The sequence below is a fragment of the Leptosomus discolor genome, chromosome 4 (assembly GCF_034619465.1).
Source record: "Leptosomus discolor isolate bLepDis1 chromosome 4, bLepDis1.hap2, whole genome shotgun sequence".
Classification (NCBI taxonomy): domain Eukaryota; kingdom Metazoa; phylum Chordata; class Aves; order Leptosomiformes; family Leptosomidae; genus Leptosomus; species Leptosomus discolor.
In genome coordinates, this window is record NC_141394.1 from 43,447,618 (window position 1) to 43,467,830 (window position 20,213).

The 20,213-nt window shown below is 39.5% G+C and overlaps 1 protein-coding gene across 1 annotated transcript in view; it reads right to left on the reverse strand.

Annotated features, from left to right (window-relative positions):
• Positions 1 to 13,983: 13,983 nt before the first annotated feature.
• Positions 13,984 to 20,213, reverse strand: part of GLRB (glycine receptor beta) — a 46,835-nt gene continuing 40,605 nt past the window's right edge. Inside the window, exon 9 of the mRNA XM_009954354.2 lies at positions 13,984 to 14,280. Coding sequence (XP_009952656.1) covers positions 13,984 to 14,280 — 297 coding nt within the window. The remainder of the gene's footprint in view (positions 14,281 to 20,213) is intronic.

Sequence of the window (20,213 nt, forward strand, 5' to 3'; positions counted from 1 at the left end):
TGACTCCAATGTTGTTCTTTATTCTCATCGTGTTCTTATTCCTTTTTCCATGCTGACGTCTATGTTTGAAATATGAACCCTACACCCATTTTTCAGGTCAGTTCTTAATCATTGAAATCCCTCTTTAGCCTTGCATCTTTTCTGTCACCTGTGAGAAATGTATTACTCGTTATTCATAAGGAAAAGCCCTTTGGAGATGATGAAGACATTGGATTTCGTATACTGGTGGACTGTACTCTGCTGAGGTATGGTGCTTGTCAAACCACCAGTACTTGTCAAATCCCTCTCCACCTCAATTCCCTGCATACATAAACATGCTAAAATGTTAAAAGGCAAATACAAGCTGACAAGAATATTACAGTCTGCTCTCTATTGACATATCTGGGGTACACTTTTGTTGTTACTCGTTCTCTGATTTCTACTCGGTTGTGGCTTGGACATTTTTTCTGTGCAACAGAAGCAATTTCCCCAAATCTACGTGTTTTCTCCCTCAGCAATCACAGCAGCATGCGGTGATCTCATATCTTCAGAATCCCAAGCAATGATGCTGAGGAACAGCTCCAGATCTACAAATTGCAGACAGATTGAAACACAAGGCTAATATATGCCAGGGATGATAAAACTTTTGTATATGCTTCCTTAAACATTCCTTATGGCTGCACTTAACTTTATGAATATTGTAGGAAGTTGTTTCTGCCATCGTAGTGAGTGTGCTGAGGTAGTAATTTGGACAAGGATACTGGACAAATACTAGCCCGTGGGATACCGACCATGTCATGATCATTCTCAGCATGGAGAAGGCACGCTCTCGGCTTATTGTTTCATTCATAAAAATTATCCATAAAATACATGCCTACTCCACCTACCTTAGTAACCTGGAGAAATCAGCTGATCTTTTCAAATTTGAACCTGTTGCAAATCTGGTATCTTGACAAGGTTGAAGAGCGTCAGAGACTTGATTTTTTTTTATCACAACAAGGTAAAATTAGTTCATGAACACTGAACTCTATTGAGAATGGAAGTCCTGAGAGCAGAATCGCACTCGTGGTCAGTACTGTGACTCATCTTATGAAAACAGTGCTTTCAACCACAGCAGAATTAATAAATCCCTAACTTTTATGCTAAACTCCTTAATCCGAATAAGACAGCTTCTCATAGTATTCCACAGAGCAGGAGTGAGTCTCTCTTACTTAACATCTTGTCTGAAAATATCTGTACGATCTCATTCACACCCTTTGCACAAGGCTTTGAGGCCAAGAGCTCTCTGAAGAAGCAGGAAAGCTGCAATGACAACATTCGTGGTAACCCTGCTTTTGGCCTGGAGACCAAACTGGTCAGGAGCCAATCCAGGGGAGGGGGAAGGGGCGGCGTGTCACTGCTGTCCATCCCTTGGGGCTGGAATGCCCAGTTCCAGGCTGCTCAGTAGAGCACAGGCAATTTGGCTAGCTGTCACCGTAGTGAGATATATGATGGTAACAGACGGCTTTTCTGCTCCCTCCACAGTAAAACAGAACAAAATTCACTGCAGTCACCAAGGGAGTAAACGAAACCTCCACATTTCTTTTTCTGTAGGGGTGTTTCCCTTTTGGACCTTACAGAAATGTCAGAAGGTACACGGGCACCAGTTTCCATTTATACCAACACCACTGGTCACAGTCATAACCACTTTACACTGAACTGGCAGCGTAATATGCTTTCTTGTGTTGGCAGGTAACTGAGAATTAGGTCATGGATTCATTTACTGTGTAAAGCTGCATTTTTTTTTTTTTAATATATTTTGTGAAGTAAAAAACCCCATAACCCTTCTTTTAAAAAGACAGATGTTCATATTACGGACTTAGTTTAAAAAATGATTATGCTATTGAAGTGGATTTTATTTAGATCACTTCTGTAGTTTTATAATTTTGTCACGGCTTCTGTCGTCAGGAAAAGAAAGGGAAATTTAAGCTATAGTGAGTAAGAGATTAAACGCCGATCAGCCAAATGATCCCTGTTATGTTTTTCATAAAATAGAATAGAAATATTATATCAATCATAGAAAAACACTTGAGCAAATGTTAAAATAAAGTATTTTATAACACAAATAAATAAGAGACACAATGTGCTGTTGCAGAAATCATACTATGGAGCTCAAGCACTTAGCAACACTAAAAATAAACTAAGTTGGAAGAACAGGTGGAATTGCATGAGACAAAATAATAGTTCCTTTCTTCAGGAAATATTCAAAAGATATAAAGTTTTTGTTTTGTTTTCTTCGATTACCCGCTGCAGGCATGTTACACTATTCTTTGAAAAATCCCATCAAAAATAGGATACAAGATTAAAACGACTGTTGTGATTTGAAATATCAGCATTTTTATCCTTATCATGACGATCTTTCAGCAACAGAAATTTCTTTCGTGTTCAATCTTTTCTTTGGCATCAATAATTTTTATTTTGAGAAAGTCATCTTGTCAAGAACAGGCTCACTCGAGTTATCATGGAAATGTACAGAGTTGTGCTCAACAGACATTTATTTTTAGTTCTGAAAAGGCACTTCAGTGGTTCAGTTCCAGAACTAGTTCACAGCACAGATAAGGGATATTTTTACTTTCACCTCTGCATAGGCATATCTTCCCAGAGATTAATTGTGATAGTGTGGCGTTAATGGCTTTTACAGAAGGAAAATAAACAAACCAGAAATACAAGAAAAAAAAACCAAACAATTCTTATGAGGCACTTAATTACATACTTTGGACTAGAAATACATCTACATCATCATAAATGTTCAGAAAATAACATTCTTCTAATTGCGTAATTGCTTTAAATACAGGGTTTAATAGCAGAGCTTATAGTAGAAAAATTTCTGCTTCTAATATTTGTGGCATTAAAGACAACCTAAATGATGCTGTTTGTCTTTACTAAAACTTCGTTTGTGTTACAATGGAAAGTTACCTCATACAGATTAACTGCTAGCCACTGTTGGAGTCTATGTAGTTGCCCTTTAACCCGGGACTTACCTTGTTCCTTGCTAATTGCACTGCCCCAGTAAGATGTACGCAGAGAGATGACGTGCGCAGGTAGCTGGGTTCTGAACAATTTTTAATTGAAGTTTCCTTTCACTACAGGCCAGCATACATGGCTCAATGAATGCATCAAGGGCTTAAAAAGAGAGACCAGCTGGTGGGGTTTCAAGGGCAGTCCAAAGATGGTAGTTAAGGGTATGGAACAACAACCTTACCTTGAACTTAGAAACATCACTGTCCTGAGTCTAAACCAGCTACAGAGGAAAACTACCTATGGACAGAGAAAGGATTTATGCCACAGGTAGGAAGAATACGTGGACCAATGACAGGCACACTCCTTCAGGGACCCATCCTCTCTCCCAAGTCCTGGTTGTACCCAGCCTATCAGTATCAGTTGTAGCTACAGTGAATACAGCATTTATGCCTTTCTGTTACATCGAACAGATCTGCTAATAAACTCACTTTCTATAACTAAAACTATAAAAAGTCTTTGCTGATGGTATCTGAAGTAAATATGAGTGCTGAAAGGCATTTTCTGGAGGAGAACCCACACCAGTGTTTGGCTGTATTCTGCTGGGCTCCCGGTGGTTTTAGCAGTACTAACAAAATAGGACCTTCATTTTAGAGGCTGGTCAGCTATAGCAACTAAGTGTCAAAGGCAATGAAATGAGATTACCCAAAATACACAAGGCCTCCTTTAGAAAAAGCAAGGGAGGTATAAAGAGATCTGAAACTTCTAGCCTCAAACGTGTATCCAGAATCATCCGGTTCTTACTGATGTTTTCATACCAGAATAGTAGCAATAGTTCAGATTTTCTTTGCCGCGAGAAGGGTTCGGTTATTTGAGGCAGTTAGGGAAAGGCACAAATCTCGCCAGCTCTCTGAGTGCTACTGCTGAACAAGATAGCAGAATGCAACATTACTTCTTTGCAGCTGTTGCAGCGCGGCACACACAAAAATGTCTGTAGTATAAATGTTATGCTTTGGAGTGGAATTTTCTCCATTCATCTTCTGACTATTTTATAATCTTATTAATTATAACTCATTTCAGTACAGTGCCTCATTAGAACAGACAATCTGGTGTTATTGACAAATGATTGTGTGATACATATGGATAATCAATTACAGTAATATCCCATGAAATGACAGTGAAGTTAAATGGATTGAAAATATTGCCCTTCGTGGGCTCCTGCAATCTTTCGCTTTTGAATGTCAGCCATGGAAGAAACCCCTGATTTCTGAGAGGAGCAGTGCTGGGCTTCCACTCCATCCTGGAGAAGGCAGTCAGCAACCCGCGAGTCAGACAGATGTATGGCATTCACTTTTATCTTCCCATATATAAACCAGTCCCCAGGGGATTATATTTACGCTGCTGTTGGATTATTGTCCTATAAATGAAAGACTCTGTCACCTAATGTGAACTGCCCACCTCAAGGATTTAGCTAACAAACCCCAGGAAACATACCCATATTTTTCAGTGTTCCTTTTATGAATTTATTTACTAGTAATTAATTTAATGTATTGGTTAATTATTATATAACATTACTAATATTAACAACCTAGTAAGATATTGGATACCAGCTAATCACAGTTTTTCTTTAAAAAAAAGTACTTATTGACTACATTATATGTGACAACACTTGTTCTGAACTTGCAATTGAAGGAGCTACTCCAGCATGTGATTGAATATTCTGTAGCACATATAGCTCACCCTGTGCCACGGCAGGGGGTGATTTATTTTACAGGGAACTGCAAAAATGCATGTTATGATATGGATGCACTTTGAAAATACTTGCCAAACAAATTAATAATAATGGAAGTGGAAAATATTGGTAAGTTACTAAATCCTGACAAGCTGTTTTCATGAAGGCTTAGTCCTAAGAATGTCATTATATGAAGTAGGTATATTTATGCATATGTACATTAAATTATAAATTAATAAATGCACCTTTTTAAAAGATACAACTTCTTCCTCTGTTTTTTTTTCTGCAGTCTCTCCTGCAGAATTTGGGTTGAGGAAGGAAATGTGAGGTTATTTTAAGAATCCTTTTTAGAAATCAGAAAGGTGTAATATTAAAGGGAAGAATGTATACATGCAGTGGGTTTGATCCTCCCTGAGAGTAAAGCAGAAAGAATTACAGTGTAAAGCTAATATAAATGAGGGGGAGTATCAGGTACTTGAAATCAGAGCCAGACTACTTCCAGAAATGTTAAGACTGGGAGAAGACAAATGCAGATATCACTCCCGTATGCAAATCACTCCCATATACCACTGAATTTATTATTAATAATGACAAAAAAAATTTTTATTATTATCTGTGTGCATTACAGTAGCGCCTTAAGGCAGTGTACAACATACAGCAACAGATTATTTTTCATCCCAGCCACATCCAATCTAAGCAAAAGGCCCTTACCACAAAGAAAGCAGCATCTATCATTTGATGCAAAGGAACATAAGAAAATAGAGGAGATGATTGCCAAACTTGCACAGGAGATGTGGGGAAGGGGCACCTGGCCCTCTTTAGTTAATGGATAGTGTGTTTAGCTACAGACTGTCACTTACGTCCCATGTTCAAACATACGCTGCATACAGAGCCATGCCTTCAGCCATGCGCCGTGCGCCAGTCGTCTAACAGCAGTCCTTTCACTGCTGGGTCAGAGAAGAAATAATTTCCTTGTTTGAATTCTTGCAGCATGAACTGTCAGAAAGACCGTACTACAGGAGAGCCTGCTGGTCAGGTGCAGATATGAGGTCAGTATGGACAAGACTACCCATTCTTTTCTATAAAGCTGTATTTTTCTTTTCAGCCGAGAAATGAAAACTGTTGAAAGATTCAATGTTGTCCTGTCTTTTAAGGCTGGAATCTCCTTTCAGCCAAAATAATTTATTCCAATTGTCAAAGCTCATCAGACTCTCAGCGTGAGTCTTGCGTAAATGGATTTATTCCTGGCTGTTTCATTTGCAGACTCCATGAAATTTTTTTTCCACCTATTTAATTTCATCAAGACTTTCTTCACAAAGACTAGTAAACTTGCTGCAAGAGCACTGTAATGTAAAATACACTATCTATTTCTTATACTCCTGTGGAAAAAAATAGGGTAAAACACAGTATGCTTTAATAATTCATATATTTAGAAAAATTCCCATTTTAAAGTGCTGTTCCTGAAATGGGAACAATATGGAAACCTATGATGAATAAAGCAATAAAGCCATGCTTATGGGTAACTGATAATAAAGTGCTGCCAACTTGGATACACATTTTCTGTTTAAAATCTCCCACGGTGAAATTCCTAATATTCAGTATTCTACAGTAGTGGTGTAAAATATTCCCATGAAACTGCTGTGTCTGGGAATATTACTATGGCATCGTTGTTGTTATTTTTCTAAATAAAGTGCCTCTCTGTTGCAAGAAAACTCATCAAGTGGAAGATGTGATGAACACGTTATTGAAGAGGTACAGGGTTTGGGAACCCTAGTCGTGTTTTCCTTCGGCTAGTTTGCACTGAACGCAGCCATACAGGGCAGGTCCTGTGTGGGTAGGGGGGTCTGGGCTTTGTCCACGCTTCTGTAGGTCAGCCATAGTGACTTAGGAGCAGTAGATCCTCCAAAGCCTTCTTGGCTTTAAGGCCACAGCAAGGGAAGAGCTTTAAGTCCAGAGAAAGCAAGCCCTTACAAGCACCTGTTTATTCATTTAAGAAATTCCTTTATTTAAAAAGTTTTCACCTCAAAGAAACAACCAACTAGGAAGTACAAAGAATTAATAAATAAAGACTAAAGTTTAATTCCACAAAGCAGATTATAGCTCAGGGTGGATCCTGTATAACATTTGTATTTGCTGGAAAATAGAAGATTGTTTCTGTAGTAGCCCGATCCTGAAACACATCCAGAAGGGGAATGGAAGCAGAGCTGCCTCAGAAGCTGACGCAGTCAGACAGATATTTTAAAAAGTCTACAAAGATTTTACACCCTTCAGTGGGTTGAGGCTGAAAAGGATTTGTCAGAAGCGGGAGCAGGTAGCAAGATAGGCTTTGTCAAAAGCAGAAACTGATGCCGGAGTGGTATTGATCAAAAACTTTAGTCTTTACAGTCAGTCCCTGTCAGTATCATGCCTTTGAAACAGCCAGTCTTCAAATTAATGTTTTCCAATGAGCTGGCCTTTGGAAGTCTAAGAAACAAACAAATTAATCTGAAAGAACAAGCCTGCCTGAGACACTGATAAATCTGTTATGACAACGTAAGGCTAATTAAACACTGAGAAATGTATTTCCCTAGCCTCTGGGTCAAATGCAAGTTTTAAGGTTAATGGAGGAAATCAACATTTTAAAAAAGTGTCACATGGACTACTTTTTTTTTTCTTACTTTGCATTTGACAAGAAATTAATGATTCAATACCCTTAACTCACAAATATAACGCACGTAGTGAGATGTTATCTGAATAACCCTGTATCATGAGATATTGGCACATGACTGAAATGGGACAACACATATGATGTTAAAATTTGAGAAACAAGGGAGTCCCAGGTCTCCTCACATATTACTGTTCATCTGTTCTTGAACATCAGCACTGGTTTGCCTTCATGAAGTCCATTGCAGTCACACGCACAGTCTTAGCTCTGACTGTACGGAGATGAAAGGTAGGCTAGCTGAAACCTATTGCCAAGGAAATAACTGAGTCTTGACAAAAGGAGCGCTGTGCAGAATGGAAGAGCAAAACAGTGCTATTGATTATCATGCTGTATGTTACAGTGAAAGAAGGTGGAAGCACAGGGGCTGCCTACACACAGCTTTTCCTGTCAGCAGCAGTCACAGTTTCAGCAGGGATTTTTCTTGCAATTTATGGTGCTAGAGAAGGATTCCTCTGAGTTCAAAGGTTTTTGCAGGGGTAATAGTACAACAACTTGATGTGCTATACTCATGAGTGTTTCTTGGGCCCAAAAACCTCTTGAGTTTGCTTCTCCAAGTGACAAATGACTCCCACTGTGGATATTCATAGAAAGAAACAGACATACACAGATATACATGAAAAAACACATGCTATCCACTGCTACAGCCTGAAGGACTCATTAGGTGGAAAGCAGTTATCCAAAACTTTATCCTTTCTACTCCACAGTCCCCATACTTCTTCCTTTCAAAGCACATTATGCAGCTTAAGCAACTGCTTAAGCAACTGCTTAAGAAACTCTTAGTAACGCGAGTTGTCTTACTGGTGGGTTTCCATCACTGTAAACCATACTTTCAGGCAGTAAGGGGAAAGATGGCTAATTATCTTGTACTAAAAGACATGTGCTTGATGTACCTGCTCTCTCTGTATGCTACCTAATGGTGCCAGGGAGACTATGGATTTACCTCAGTGCTCCAAATAAGAGTTGACGAAAGAGCTATAAGGCCCTTCAAATACCTTCCCTGTTTGGAGGCAGCCAGTCGATGCAGTTCTCCCGAATCCTGATAGGCTCTGATGTGTTGAGAAACATCATACTGAAAAGCAACCAGTGCCCCTCAAAGCCAGGGCTGACCTCTGCAGACAACCTGGAAGTTAAACCAGACTTTTACAGTCTTAGTCGCATTAGTCTTACTAGTTTCTTTAGTTTCATTATTCACTGAAAAGGTTGTGATCTAACATCCACTATTAGAGTTAGGGCCTTTAAAGAGAATGGCTCTTTCCATGTGTAAAAGGGATAGTCCTATGACCTAGACTCAGGAGGTAACCTCATTCAAGCTCAGGTGGGCGAATCCAACTCATCATTTTACACATGCACAGGTTTGTGAAAATGAGTTTCATTCTTGGCAGTACCGGTGAACACTCCTGTCGGTACACAAAATTAAATATGGCAGAAATCCTGTGTGTCACCAAGACCCATAGAATATTTTACAGTGGCAACTTTCACATCACCAGTGGGAAGAAATAATTCAGTTCTAGCACACAGTGCGTCATATAGCGTACATCTACATTTCGCAGGCACGAGCTGATAAACACCCACACGAGCTAACTTTAACCCAACTGTTTGAGCGTAATAGCCAAGGCAGCACAAAGCTTTGTGGGGGTTAACACCGAAGTATATTTTTGTATTTCCTACGCCAGCAGGTAGGCTTCCCAGCCAGAGCTCGCCGTTACCATGGCTACGTTGCCAGCCATCCCCAAGTCAGCTAGTTTAAAGCTAATTTGGATAAGCCTGCATTAGCTGCAGACATTTTAGTGACTGTAGTGTAGACATAGTCATAGCAATGAAGGGTTTTCAGGAGGCTTTCAAAATAGCCATGTAATTTTTTTAAAAATGTCTGCTAACACTATTACCACTGATGGAATGAGGACATGTGCTGGGAGGTAGATGGGTGGGCAACTTTCCTGAGCTAGTCAAAACGCAAGGGAGTGCTGCAAGCAGCCCAGATTGTTTGTGATTGATTTGAAACAATGGTGTAGACAAAAACACAACAATGAGAATTTTATACCTTTTGAACCACATTTTGTTTTCTGTAGATTCTGTTGTTTATTTAAGAGTAGAGCTTCAGATGAAAAGAACTAGTTTCTGTATCTTTTGGGCATCACTGATAAGCTTAATTTTCCTTTTTTAAAAAAATAATTATATTTCTATAAAAAGAAGGTAACATATTATTACTATACGGAACAATTCAATTGTTAGACACAATTAAATTAAATTGTAGACACAAACAAAGCTCTTATTCAATCTCTCTGTATCTGAGTTTCTTTTTCTTTCCACATTATCTTCTCTAATCCCGGAATTAGTACACCAAAGCATCAGGTAACAGTGTCCTATCATTCCCTTATCTGCTACACACTGCATTTGTACTCATTTCAGCATTAAACTATCTCTACAGCCTGAAAAATCACTTGACATTGCATATATTCAGGTTGCACTCCCTTGGAAAGAAATAATTTATTGTTAACCTATTCTATAAATATCCTCAGCACGAGTCATCCAATAACCATAACGGCAAGCTGCTTTAACTGAAGAAGAGACCAATGGTCTCAACTGTGTTATAACATCTCTTAACAGATTACCTTAACAGCTATGACAGGCTGACAAAGTAAGTTATTGTCTCTCTTCAGATTGAAATATTTTCAAATAAAGATTACTTGTAAGTAAGTGTATTTCCTTCAGATACAGCCAGATCAATCTCTGTGGTCATGCTCATTGAAACTACCCCAGAAGGCAGTGTTACTACTTTCTCTTTAATGGGTAACAGGGCACTGAAAACGCCCTCCCTTTACCTACACATTTCCTGTTACCAAGTCCAAAGTAATTTGAAGACTTTGAAGAATGAAAGCTGCTTGGCAATGTTTCCACGTGGTAAATCTTCTGTACGCTGCACTTAGAGAAATAAACTCCCTTCCTCGCTTGAAAGACAGACTGCTCGCGTACACCACCTCAGCTGAATTCACCTGAGACTGAAGAAAAGATGAGGTGCCGACACCCACTACAGAGCTGCTCCTAAAACTGGATGTCAAACGTGAGCTGAACCAGCATGGGAAAGTAAGGTGTGGATTACTCCACACAGTACATTTCACACATCCTAACAGGGAATTAATGGATAACAGCCGATATACTTTTCAAGTCACATCCCTTGAGAAATGAATTAATTAACCTCCATGAAAATTCCTGATGCAGTGTTTGAATGTGTTCTAAAATCCTGAAATAGAAAGATACCTGAAGGGCCATAACATCATGAAAGAAAGGAACGGACTATTTGGATACTACCCCTCGATGCCTAAGAGCCAAGAAAATACTGAGGTTTATGTTAAGGGTAGAACAAAAATTTGTAAAACTCATCTACCAGTAAACAGGAGAACTTAAAGTAAATGTCAGCTGAGACACAGATGGTATCTCCCTCAGAAACAGATTTTGCTGTCATGCAGTTTGTTCAGACATCATGACGAGTTAATCTAATTACTCATGTGTACTTCATGAGCCTCACCTTTGCTACTACCTGAATGTCTTAATTTCTACAATTTTAAATTCATGCTGCATGGCAAGTTTCTATAGCTGTTCATTGATTTTATGTCCATTTATTTTTAACTTATTAATATTTTCTTCCCCTCATATTATCACTATCAAGTAACATCCTACACTGCCTCCACAGTTTCATATCTGCACCTCGTTCTGGAAATCAGTCAACAGGCAGAATTTTACAACTAGAGGGTGCTGGAGGACCATGATGTGATATGGTATGCAAAACTCTCAGTGACCTTTAGTGGAAAGAAGAAAAATAAATCAATTATTACTGCTCAGTAGGACAAGTTAATATATTCCGAGGTAATACAAATACCGTAATATTATCTAGTGTAAGTAAAAAGAAAATTAATAATCTATAGCTGATATTGTTTTGCTTTAAAATTTGTTTCGGTCCTTAGGTTTTGGTGCTGTAATGAACGAAAAGCCTTTATCTTAACAATACACATTCCTTTTGCTTCCTTTTGTGTGAGTTGGAAAGCAATTGCAAGTGTATTATTGATTAAATGTTTTATGAGAAAACAGAAAAGCCGTCAAGTAAGCAGGAAAGCAAGAAGGAACAAAGATTAATTTAACAATAAAATCTATAATTGAGATTATACAGATAGAATGTGGACATTAATTACAGATAAATCATTCAATAAGAGTTCTAACAAGAAAATTATCTTCCAAAATTCATATAATTTCCAACACAGGATAATTATTTTCTTGCATCCAGTACTTTAAGAAAAAATACATGTATGAGAATAAATAATGTCTATAAATATAGCACTCTGATTGTATGTATAAAAATTACCCCTCCCTTCCTTTCTCTCTTCGACTTATCCTTATTGCTTCTTAGAGTCTCTGACAATTCTGTAAATGCCTTCAACAGACAGAAATATTGAAACTTTGAACTAGACCTGAAAGATATCATTCCCTGGCCCCCGGTTCAACGTGGCTCAGTAACATCTGGGATTTCCTTCTACTTCCTCAGATCAGAAAGAAATCCAAAGGACAAACTGTGGCCACCTGGTAAAGTGGCTCCCTGAAATCTCCACGAGAAAGCGCCCAGGAAGCTGGTGGAAAGCACGTGACCACATTCTGAAGAGCAGATCTCTTCAACCAAAACATGTATTGTTGCAACCAGGCTGTTGATCACAAAGTGGCAGCGGTTACAAAAAACCCTGGGCGCGCACAGACCTGATAGATGCCCAATGAAGCCAGTGTGGCATGCTTCGCTCTTTTTGTATTCCCACTTTTGACCTTCCGGCTGTGCAGGCTCGCCATATGTGGACAAAAATTCACGTGGTGGGGAATACCCAACTGCTCCAACAGTCCGCTTGTGGCCTCCATTGGCTCATCCTGGATGAGCTAGAACCATGGCACAACAAGGGGGATTGTGTTTGTTTCCACGCTACAGAAGGTTTCACGTACTTAATTTAGTTCTTTCCTAACCTATGAGGAGCCAATAATCCATATTCCCTTTTATGAATTGCCAAGTCAGTAAGAACTGTCTTATTTTTGTGTTTTAACCAACTGTGGTGCCCCAGCTTTACAAGCGGAGACATGTTTCTCTACGGCATGCTCTCAAGGGCTGAGGCCCAGTCCCTATATGCTCACCGGGAACACACGCTACTCGGACACCTGCATACAAGCAGCTTTCTTTTGTCTGTGTTTCACCTCATGACTTGCCCTTACGAAGGGATGTACCCTGGCACCCACAGGAGACCACTGGTCCTGCCCTGCATGCCCCGAGGAGATCATGTTTAGGCAGTCTCCATGTCATAGGGTTTCCTCTAGAAAATGGAGAACAGTCTCCCATCAGAACTGTTTTACACATCATACTTTATTCTCCAAAGGGTAGCAGTCAAATCAATGGGTTGGTGAGGGCAGCCATTAATTAACTCATAGGCACAAGGGTTCATGATACCTTTAAGAGTTTCAGCCCCTTAGACTTTTGGACATGTCTTCACTTCTCCTGATGGCTAGGTGTTAGCTTTGGTCATCTGTGCTACAAGAGGCAAACAAAAAACGTATAACTAGTGGTAAAAATGGGCACTCATCCTGTCAACAACTGGTTTGTTTAAACTGAAAGCTTTCAAGGGATAAATGAAAAAAATCAAGTAAGATCTATCTGATGCAACAAAAACCAACTTGTGACATATACCGCAAGATTGCCAGATGCAACAGAAGATGAGCCAGAGGACAGAGTAATGTAAAAAAGTATAACGTAACCTGATACTGAACTGCATCTTGTGATGTTTCTCCATAACTCCTGATACCTTTAGTCTAGAAAGTGGCCTGTTTGTTTTTGACGTATTATATCTAGTTTGTGCCTAAGGAAACAGCAGTCAAAATTTGGCCCAATGTTTTATTGCCAGCATATTCTCGCACACTTAAGTGTGCCTGCTTGATGGATACAATTGTTAGGATCTTTTTCTAAATGAGCTGATTTTACAAAATTAGTAATTCTCTGATCTTTATTTTTCCACATAGACAAGATCAGCTTATTCAATGCTGCCTTGACTTACAAAGAATTACATCTTAGCTTTTTCTTCAACAGCGCCATCTAAAATTATACAAGAACAAGATGTTTGGTGTCTTTTTTTTCCTCTGGAAGTCAGCAGAAAAGCTGTTAAATACTACATATACTAGAATACTGATTTTAATAATACTCAACGTGCACATCAGTTTCATTGTCAGAAACACTTTAAATCTCTGCATGTTACTAAAAACTGAAGAGCGTTATTCAGCTTTATAACGTAGTATGCATTGTCCTTCATACATATTCCTAAAGCAGGATGTATGCTGTACACGTATATACAACGTTGGTCGGAGCACAGACATTGCAGTGTCATGCTTTCATTCAAATTTCAGATGCCATATGTTCAGTACAATCGCATGGCATCAAAATGCAACATATTGCTTTGCAAATGCAAATAATTTCACACAGCGGCCTTCATGACTGGGAAGGGATAATGAAATGGGACATATTTTACACGTATGAAAAAAATAAATAAAAGATTTATCATAAATATATGGACCAGTATATGACATTGAAGAACAAGAAGCAAAAAGGGAACAGTGCTCTTGCATAAAGATCAATTCTCTTTGCTGCTGATGGAATGACAGGCTTGGGAGGAGAAGGCTTCTTGTTGTTCTTGGCTTGAGATTTCCCGAGCCCATTGTTGACTTCAATGGGCTTCCCATAACAGTCATAATTCGATAATTCAAAATCCCTTGGCAAGCTTCCAACGATGCTGAAATCATTGGATCTCAGATCAGATTTCGAAGTGCAAACTTTTTTGCATCTGGTCTCACCAACCTATGAAATAAAGAGTGAGGGGAATCATGATCTACTCACCGTGTTTCATTAACAAACTTAATGCAGCTGCTAGAGAACACTGCAAACAAACATACAGGAAATTACTTGTTGATAGGGATACATTACATCAGCCTAATTTGATGAATGGTTGTGTTATAAAGTACTTAAGGATTATCAGTCAATCATATAAACTAATGCAAACATTCGTAATTGTGTAATTTTTCATGCGCAAGCTGCTTCGTGCTGTGCAACCTGCTATAGTTAGATTCTTTCCATTGAAGATGATAGAAGGGGAGAGAATACTTCTGCAGAAAGTATTTTTGGAAATTAGTTCTGTGCTGGTGAACCTGCAGGACAGATACTATTCCATACTTACGTTTTTCTGAGGCCTGGAAGCTATCGTCAGAATTAACTCTAAAACTCAGTGTTTGATGCAACAATTAAAGTCTATTCTGGTTCTACATATAGTACCCAGCTCATGATCCTGTATCTCATCCTAGGGTAACCACTTGCATGGTGAGAAGGCACTTTCTTTGTACCCGCAGTCCTTGGTGCCTCTCTAAAGACAGGCAACAAAGATGTGACACTGTTCTCAGCACTTCCCATCCATACACTGGAGCACTGTGTAACCGGGAAATCTAAATCCAGCAACTGAATACCTGTCTTTCCTACAGCTCCGTCAGTGCTCTTGGGGATTAAGTACTACTGTGCTATGGGGTAACCCCAGGTGAATCATTCTCTTTTACAGACCAGACAATCATACTGGTACAGACAATGAATATTTAAAAGAAAAAAAGTATTTGGTGCCTTTCAAAAAGAAATGTTTTGGGAAAAAAAAGTTCCCGTATTCTCTTCCTTGGATGTTACAAAGTTTCTCTTTCAGGTACAACAAACCTTTAGGAGGACCACCCCCATGCTCTTCAAGGAGCTTGAAGGGATTTGGAGACTACTTGCAAGCCACTGTGCTTTGTGACTCGGGCAAATCTCTCCTAAAGTTTCATTTGAATTGAACTATATACAGTAAAGAAGAAAAAAAAAAAAGGGAAAAAAAAAAATACAGGTTAAGAAACTTTACTGCATTATTACTAATGTTATTTGTTCACATATATAACCTGAGAGTTAGTTGGAAAAAAATGCTGGTTCACAAATCAGGTTATACACATGGGCAATTCACATTGACACTGGGCTTCCTGGAGCCACCAATCCACTAAAACTTGGTTCTTCCAAAAGCTGCCTGTCCCTCCTTCGCAGTATCCTATACCTCCCCCACAACACCTGCAGGCATTCTGCTCTCAGCTCTCCCCACCTCTGTTTTTTTGCAGTCTTAGGCTGACTGTTCGGGATATTTGCATCATCACATTTTGTAACTAAAATAATAGAGAAATACAGTACCGGACTTACAGATGAATGAAAAACATTCTGGAGAATATTATTAGCTTCTCTATGACAACTGACAAGGTATCCTGGCTGAAAAGAACTGAGGCAGTCAGGAAGAGAGCTAAACTTCGACTGAGGCTTTTATTCCCGTTACTGTCAACGCAGATTCTGGGGCAAGGTGGAAGCGAAGCACGGCGCTATTCCCTCAGCAAAGACTGGGTACCCCTCCCCAGATTTGCCAGACTTGTATTTCTCAGGAAAACAGTAAATGTTGAAACCAATGCACTAAAACTGAGATGCAGGTTACACAACACAATCAAGATTACAGTTTATAAAAAAGAAGAACAAGATAGGTGTTCCACGATGGTGAGGCAAAAGTATACATACAAATTTCCTGCAACTGTTTCCCAGTCATCAAAGAGCTGACAGCCTGGGAAAGTGTTCAATATTGGAGTAGCAGGGGCAAACTGTCTGGTAAGGAGGTGACTGAGACATGTATGAACACGATTATGCGACCCTGGGTGGCATGGGGGCTGTCAGTCAGTGATCTGAGAGGCTCCTGCCAATCGGATCATACCCAATGATATGGGTAATAAAGATATAAAACAGACCCTTGTGCAACAGAAGGGTAACTTGCAGGACTGGGGTGCATGCTAACGGAAGAGTCACAGGAATATTACATTTTTTCCATAGTCAAAACTAGTAAGATCTAGCAAGGCCATTATAAGAAATAGAATCATGTATGAAATTACAATCTTCCTTTGGGATTTGCAAACTTGTAGTCCATATACTACCAGTGATATATTGTAAAACTCAGTGACATTAATTGTAGCCTAAGCCCTCTCATTTACAGTGCAGAATATTTCTGTTCCAACTGCAGTGCCTAGAGAGTGCTCCCCTAAAGGCTGTTACAAATCGGTTCCCACTCACTTGTGGGACAGAGAACTGAGGGAATGGCTTCTAGGTCACCCCTGCCTTATAAGCAGCGGACTGTTCGCAGCATGTTCACACGGAGCTCTGCTTAGTCTAGTGTCAGCTGGAGTACTGACTTATCAGGGTGACACAATTTCCCTTGTAAGAGCAACCTGGCCCAAATTTTTCTTTAATAAGCATATGTTACTTCTAAAAATAATTTCTTTCATTTCCCTGGGTTTACTAATCTAACGTGCTTCTATTTTCTATATTCAGTCACTGCCTAGACATATTTTTAAATTTCTTCTCATACATCTCTTCAACTCTCCAATATTTCTGTTGTTTTGACCTAAATTTGCTTCAGTTGACCTACAGCTTTCCCTAAACAAAGTGAGATAATACATATTAAAAGTATTTTATCTGCTTTTTATTCATCCTGTCTTGGTTTGTGCTAGAAGCGTAATGACACTCCTGACACTTACCAAAGGCTGCAGGAATCATTTCTGTAGAAAGTGATACCGCAGGACTTGATTTTAGAGTACTACACTGAAGGCTTGTAAAGAAAGTAAAACATTGTTAAATGTTACATCCTTTTGACTTCATCCTGACACAGAACTTGGCCCTTGAAAATATTTGATATCATCTGATTGAATATATCTGGCCTTTCCCCAAACACAGAGAAGAATATTTCTTCAACACTCTTGCCTTTTCTGCTAATTCTTGATACTTACAGCATCTCTGTCTAGTATTGGACCAATACTCTTGTTGCTGGTTTTTGTATTCTTGCTGTACATGCAAAGTAACTTCCTATCACCCTTAATTACGCTAACCATATATTCCTTTTGTTACCTGCACCTATTTTCTGGATTTCAACTTACATTAATTGTTGTCAACTTCTCCATTTGCCACTGAGAAGAAAAGAGAAATGCTTGAAGCTGAGTTAGTTTTCAATCTTTTGGAAGATTGTTTTCAATTGTGCTGTTTTAAAGTAGTATAGCTTCCCTTTGGGTCTGTATCTGTTTTGAACATTGTTAGATAGCTCACCAGCATTCTTCATCTTTTTTGTTTAATTTCTTCTATGCAGATGAGAAAAAATAGTTTTCAAACTTGTGAAATCTGTCCTTCCACAGCACAAAAAAATACCAGGACTCAATTTGTTCTGTTCAAATAGAATAAAGATCCTTTTCAATTGACTGTTCATCCTGTCATCAAGTTCTCTTTATCTGTCAGGATAAAGTGTAATATAAAATGCCACCATTGTGGATTCAAGAATTTTTGAGAGCAGAAATGTATTGTCCATAATTTCTAGCAAAGCTTCAAACACGCTAAAGCACTGGCAGCCTCTCAAGCTCAGCATGTGTCCTTCAGGCTGAAGTGCCTCCCTACTGTACTGCAACATTCTCTGCCCTGCACAGCACATCTTCTCTGCCATAAAATCATCTCTTCTGTTGCACCCAACCTCTTTTTGGCATGCAGATCTGTCACTCATGCTGCCAGTTGTCTAAGAGTCTTCCATACAAGATGAAGGAGGAGTTTTCTAGCAAACTCTGTCATTAATCATTCTTGCACTTTTTCTGTGCTTTTCTCTTGCTCTTGCCATAATGATAGATGTAGATCATCAATAAAATAGTAATTGTTTAGCATTAGTGTGTATTCAGACTAAGTGTATTTTCTGGTGCAGCTCAGCAGGAATTTGCTATCACATTCCAAATATTCTTCGCAAAGTACAGCACAAAAAATATTTATACATAAAATATCACAGAATCACAGCATAGCTGAGGTTGGCAGGGACCTCTGGAGATCATCTAATCCAAGCCCTTGCTCAAAGCAGATTGCTTGGGGCCTTTTCACAGTCATGTTCTGAATAAACTCCAAGGATGGATACGTGAGTCACTAGAGCAGAAAGTACCTATTCTGCACCTGAAATGCTGTCAGGAACTATTAAAATAGACTGCAGCCTGTGGTTTTGTGTACCACGTAAAATGTAAACTGGGTTTCTGGTGGTTCTACAGGAAAAATCTGAGTCTGGAGTGCCACTCGAGGGGAAAAGACAATATGGGAAGACCAGTCACCACAGGTCAGCACCAGAGGACAGGTACATTATAAATCGATAGAGACGAACATAACACATAACAGGTTTCAGAGCCTAGATGTGGCTCTGACAAGATAAGGCAAGCAACAGCACTACTTATTTTTTAAAATAACTGGGTTTAGAGCTATTGCCACCACTTGCGTATTGCACCACATTCATCATCTGCCAGAGCCATTCTTTTAGCAAATGTTCTCTTCAGTCATCAGCACATTATCTGTGGGGGACAGCTTCTATAAACGGGCTTGATGAAAATGTGACTTTTCAAACCGAGGGGTGTTGTTACAGTTAACAGTGCGACCTCTCCCTGTAATCACGCCACCAGTGAAAGCAAAAAGAAGCTGATTCATCTTCAAAACATTTCCCTTTTTGCTTGCTTTTCTCACTGTATGATGTTGCATTGCTAGGAAACACAGGCAAACTCCTACTGAGGATTCCCAATAAAAAGCCAGTGCCAGCAGTTACCACCAGGTTGCATAATTTTCTCCTCTGCTTAGGACAGCATCTACTTGCAGCCGCTATGAGCTAAGGGAGCCAAACCGTACTTTCTCATGGCTTCTTGCCTGTAAATGCATAGCCATTGCTGCTCCTAGAAAAACACATCAGAAGTTCTTATGTTGAATTTTGTCTTTTTTTTTTTTTTTTTCTACAGATTCAGGGTGATGTTGCCAGATGGACCACTTGACTTTAATCAGACAGTCATATCAACAAATCTCTGGGCTTAAAATGGCACTGACATTTCAAGGGTTTTTGTTGGAGGGGGCATGAGTCATAAAGCCTGGACTCGGGCGTATGCTGGCAACATACAGTTTTTACATCAGCCAGTATCCAGGATTTGGTGGAGAGGAGAAGTAGCTATGCATCCATGGCAGCCTTTCCTCATCTTTGTGTGACTGCCAAATTGTGAGCATTGTTTTCATCCTGCCATCTTCACTGTCACTGTTGGTGACTATCAGTCATGATCACTGGCTCTACTGACACAGTGCCAAAAAGTGCTTTCCACTGAAAATGTGTGGGTGGACCCTTACAGGTTCTGTTACAGGGGATCTCTTCTCCTCACCTTCAATCATACATGGCATCAAGCTTTTAATGTTTAAGATATACTGAAAAGTTTATGCCTTTGCCCAGTATCTTGTCATAAAAAAGGAACAATAGCTGCTTGTATTTTTAAATATGATCCCGTGTTTTTGTTATGGCTTGTTTTTCACTAATACCAAACACGCCAAGTCTCCAGACCAGATGCCATTTTTATCTTTCACAAAGGGAGCAAGCACATGTAAACAAATTGTCCAACCAGGGCCGGAATCAGGGACACCTGACTGCCCCACTTGCTTCCCTGCACTCCCTCTGATCTTTCCCATCCCTCAGACCTTGCCACCCCAGCAACCTCCCTGTACCTTACCTACTGGACCCTTCCCCGAATCTGCTGCAGAGACATCACTGCTGCAACACTGCATGGCTGCAAAAGGCAGCAAGAGTGCTAGCTGCTGCTCAGGGCACACTGGCAAACTGGCCTGGCATCAGGATCGGGGGCATTTTAAAGTGAAATAAAGTA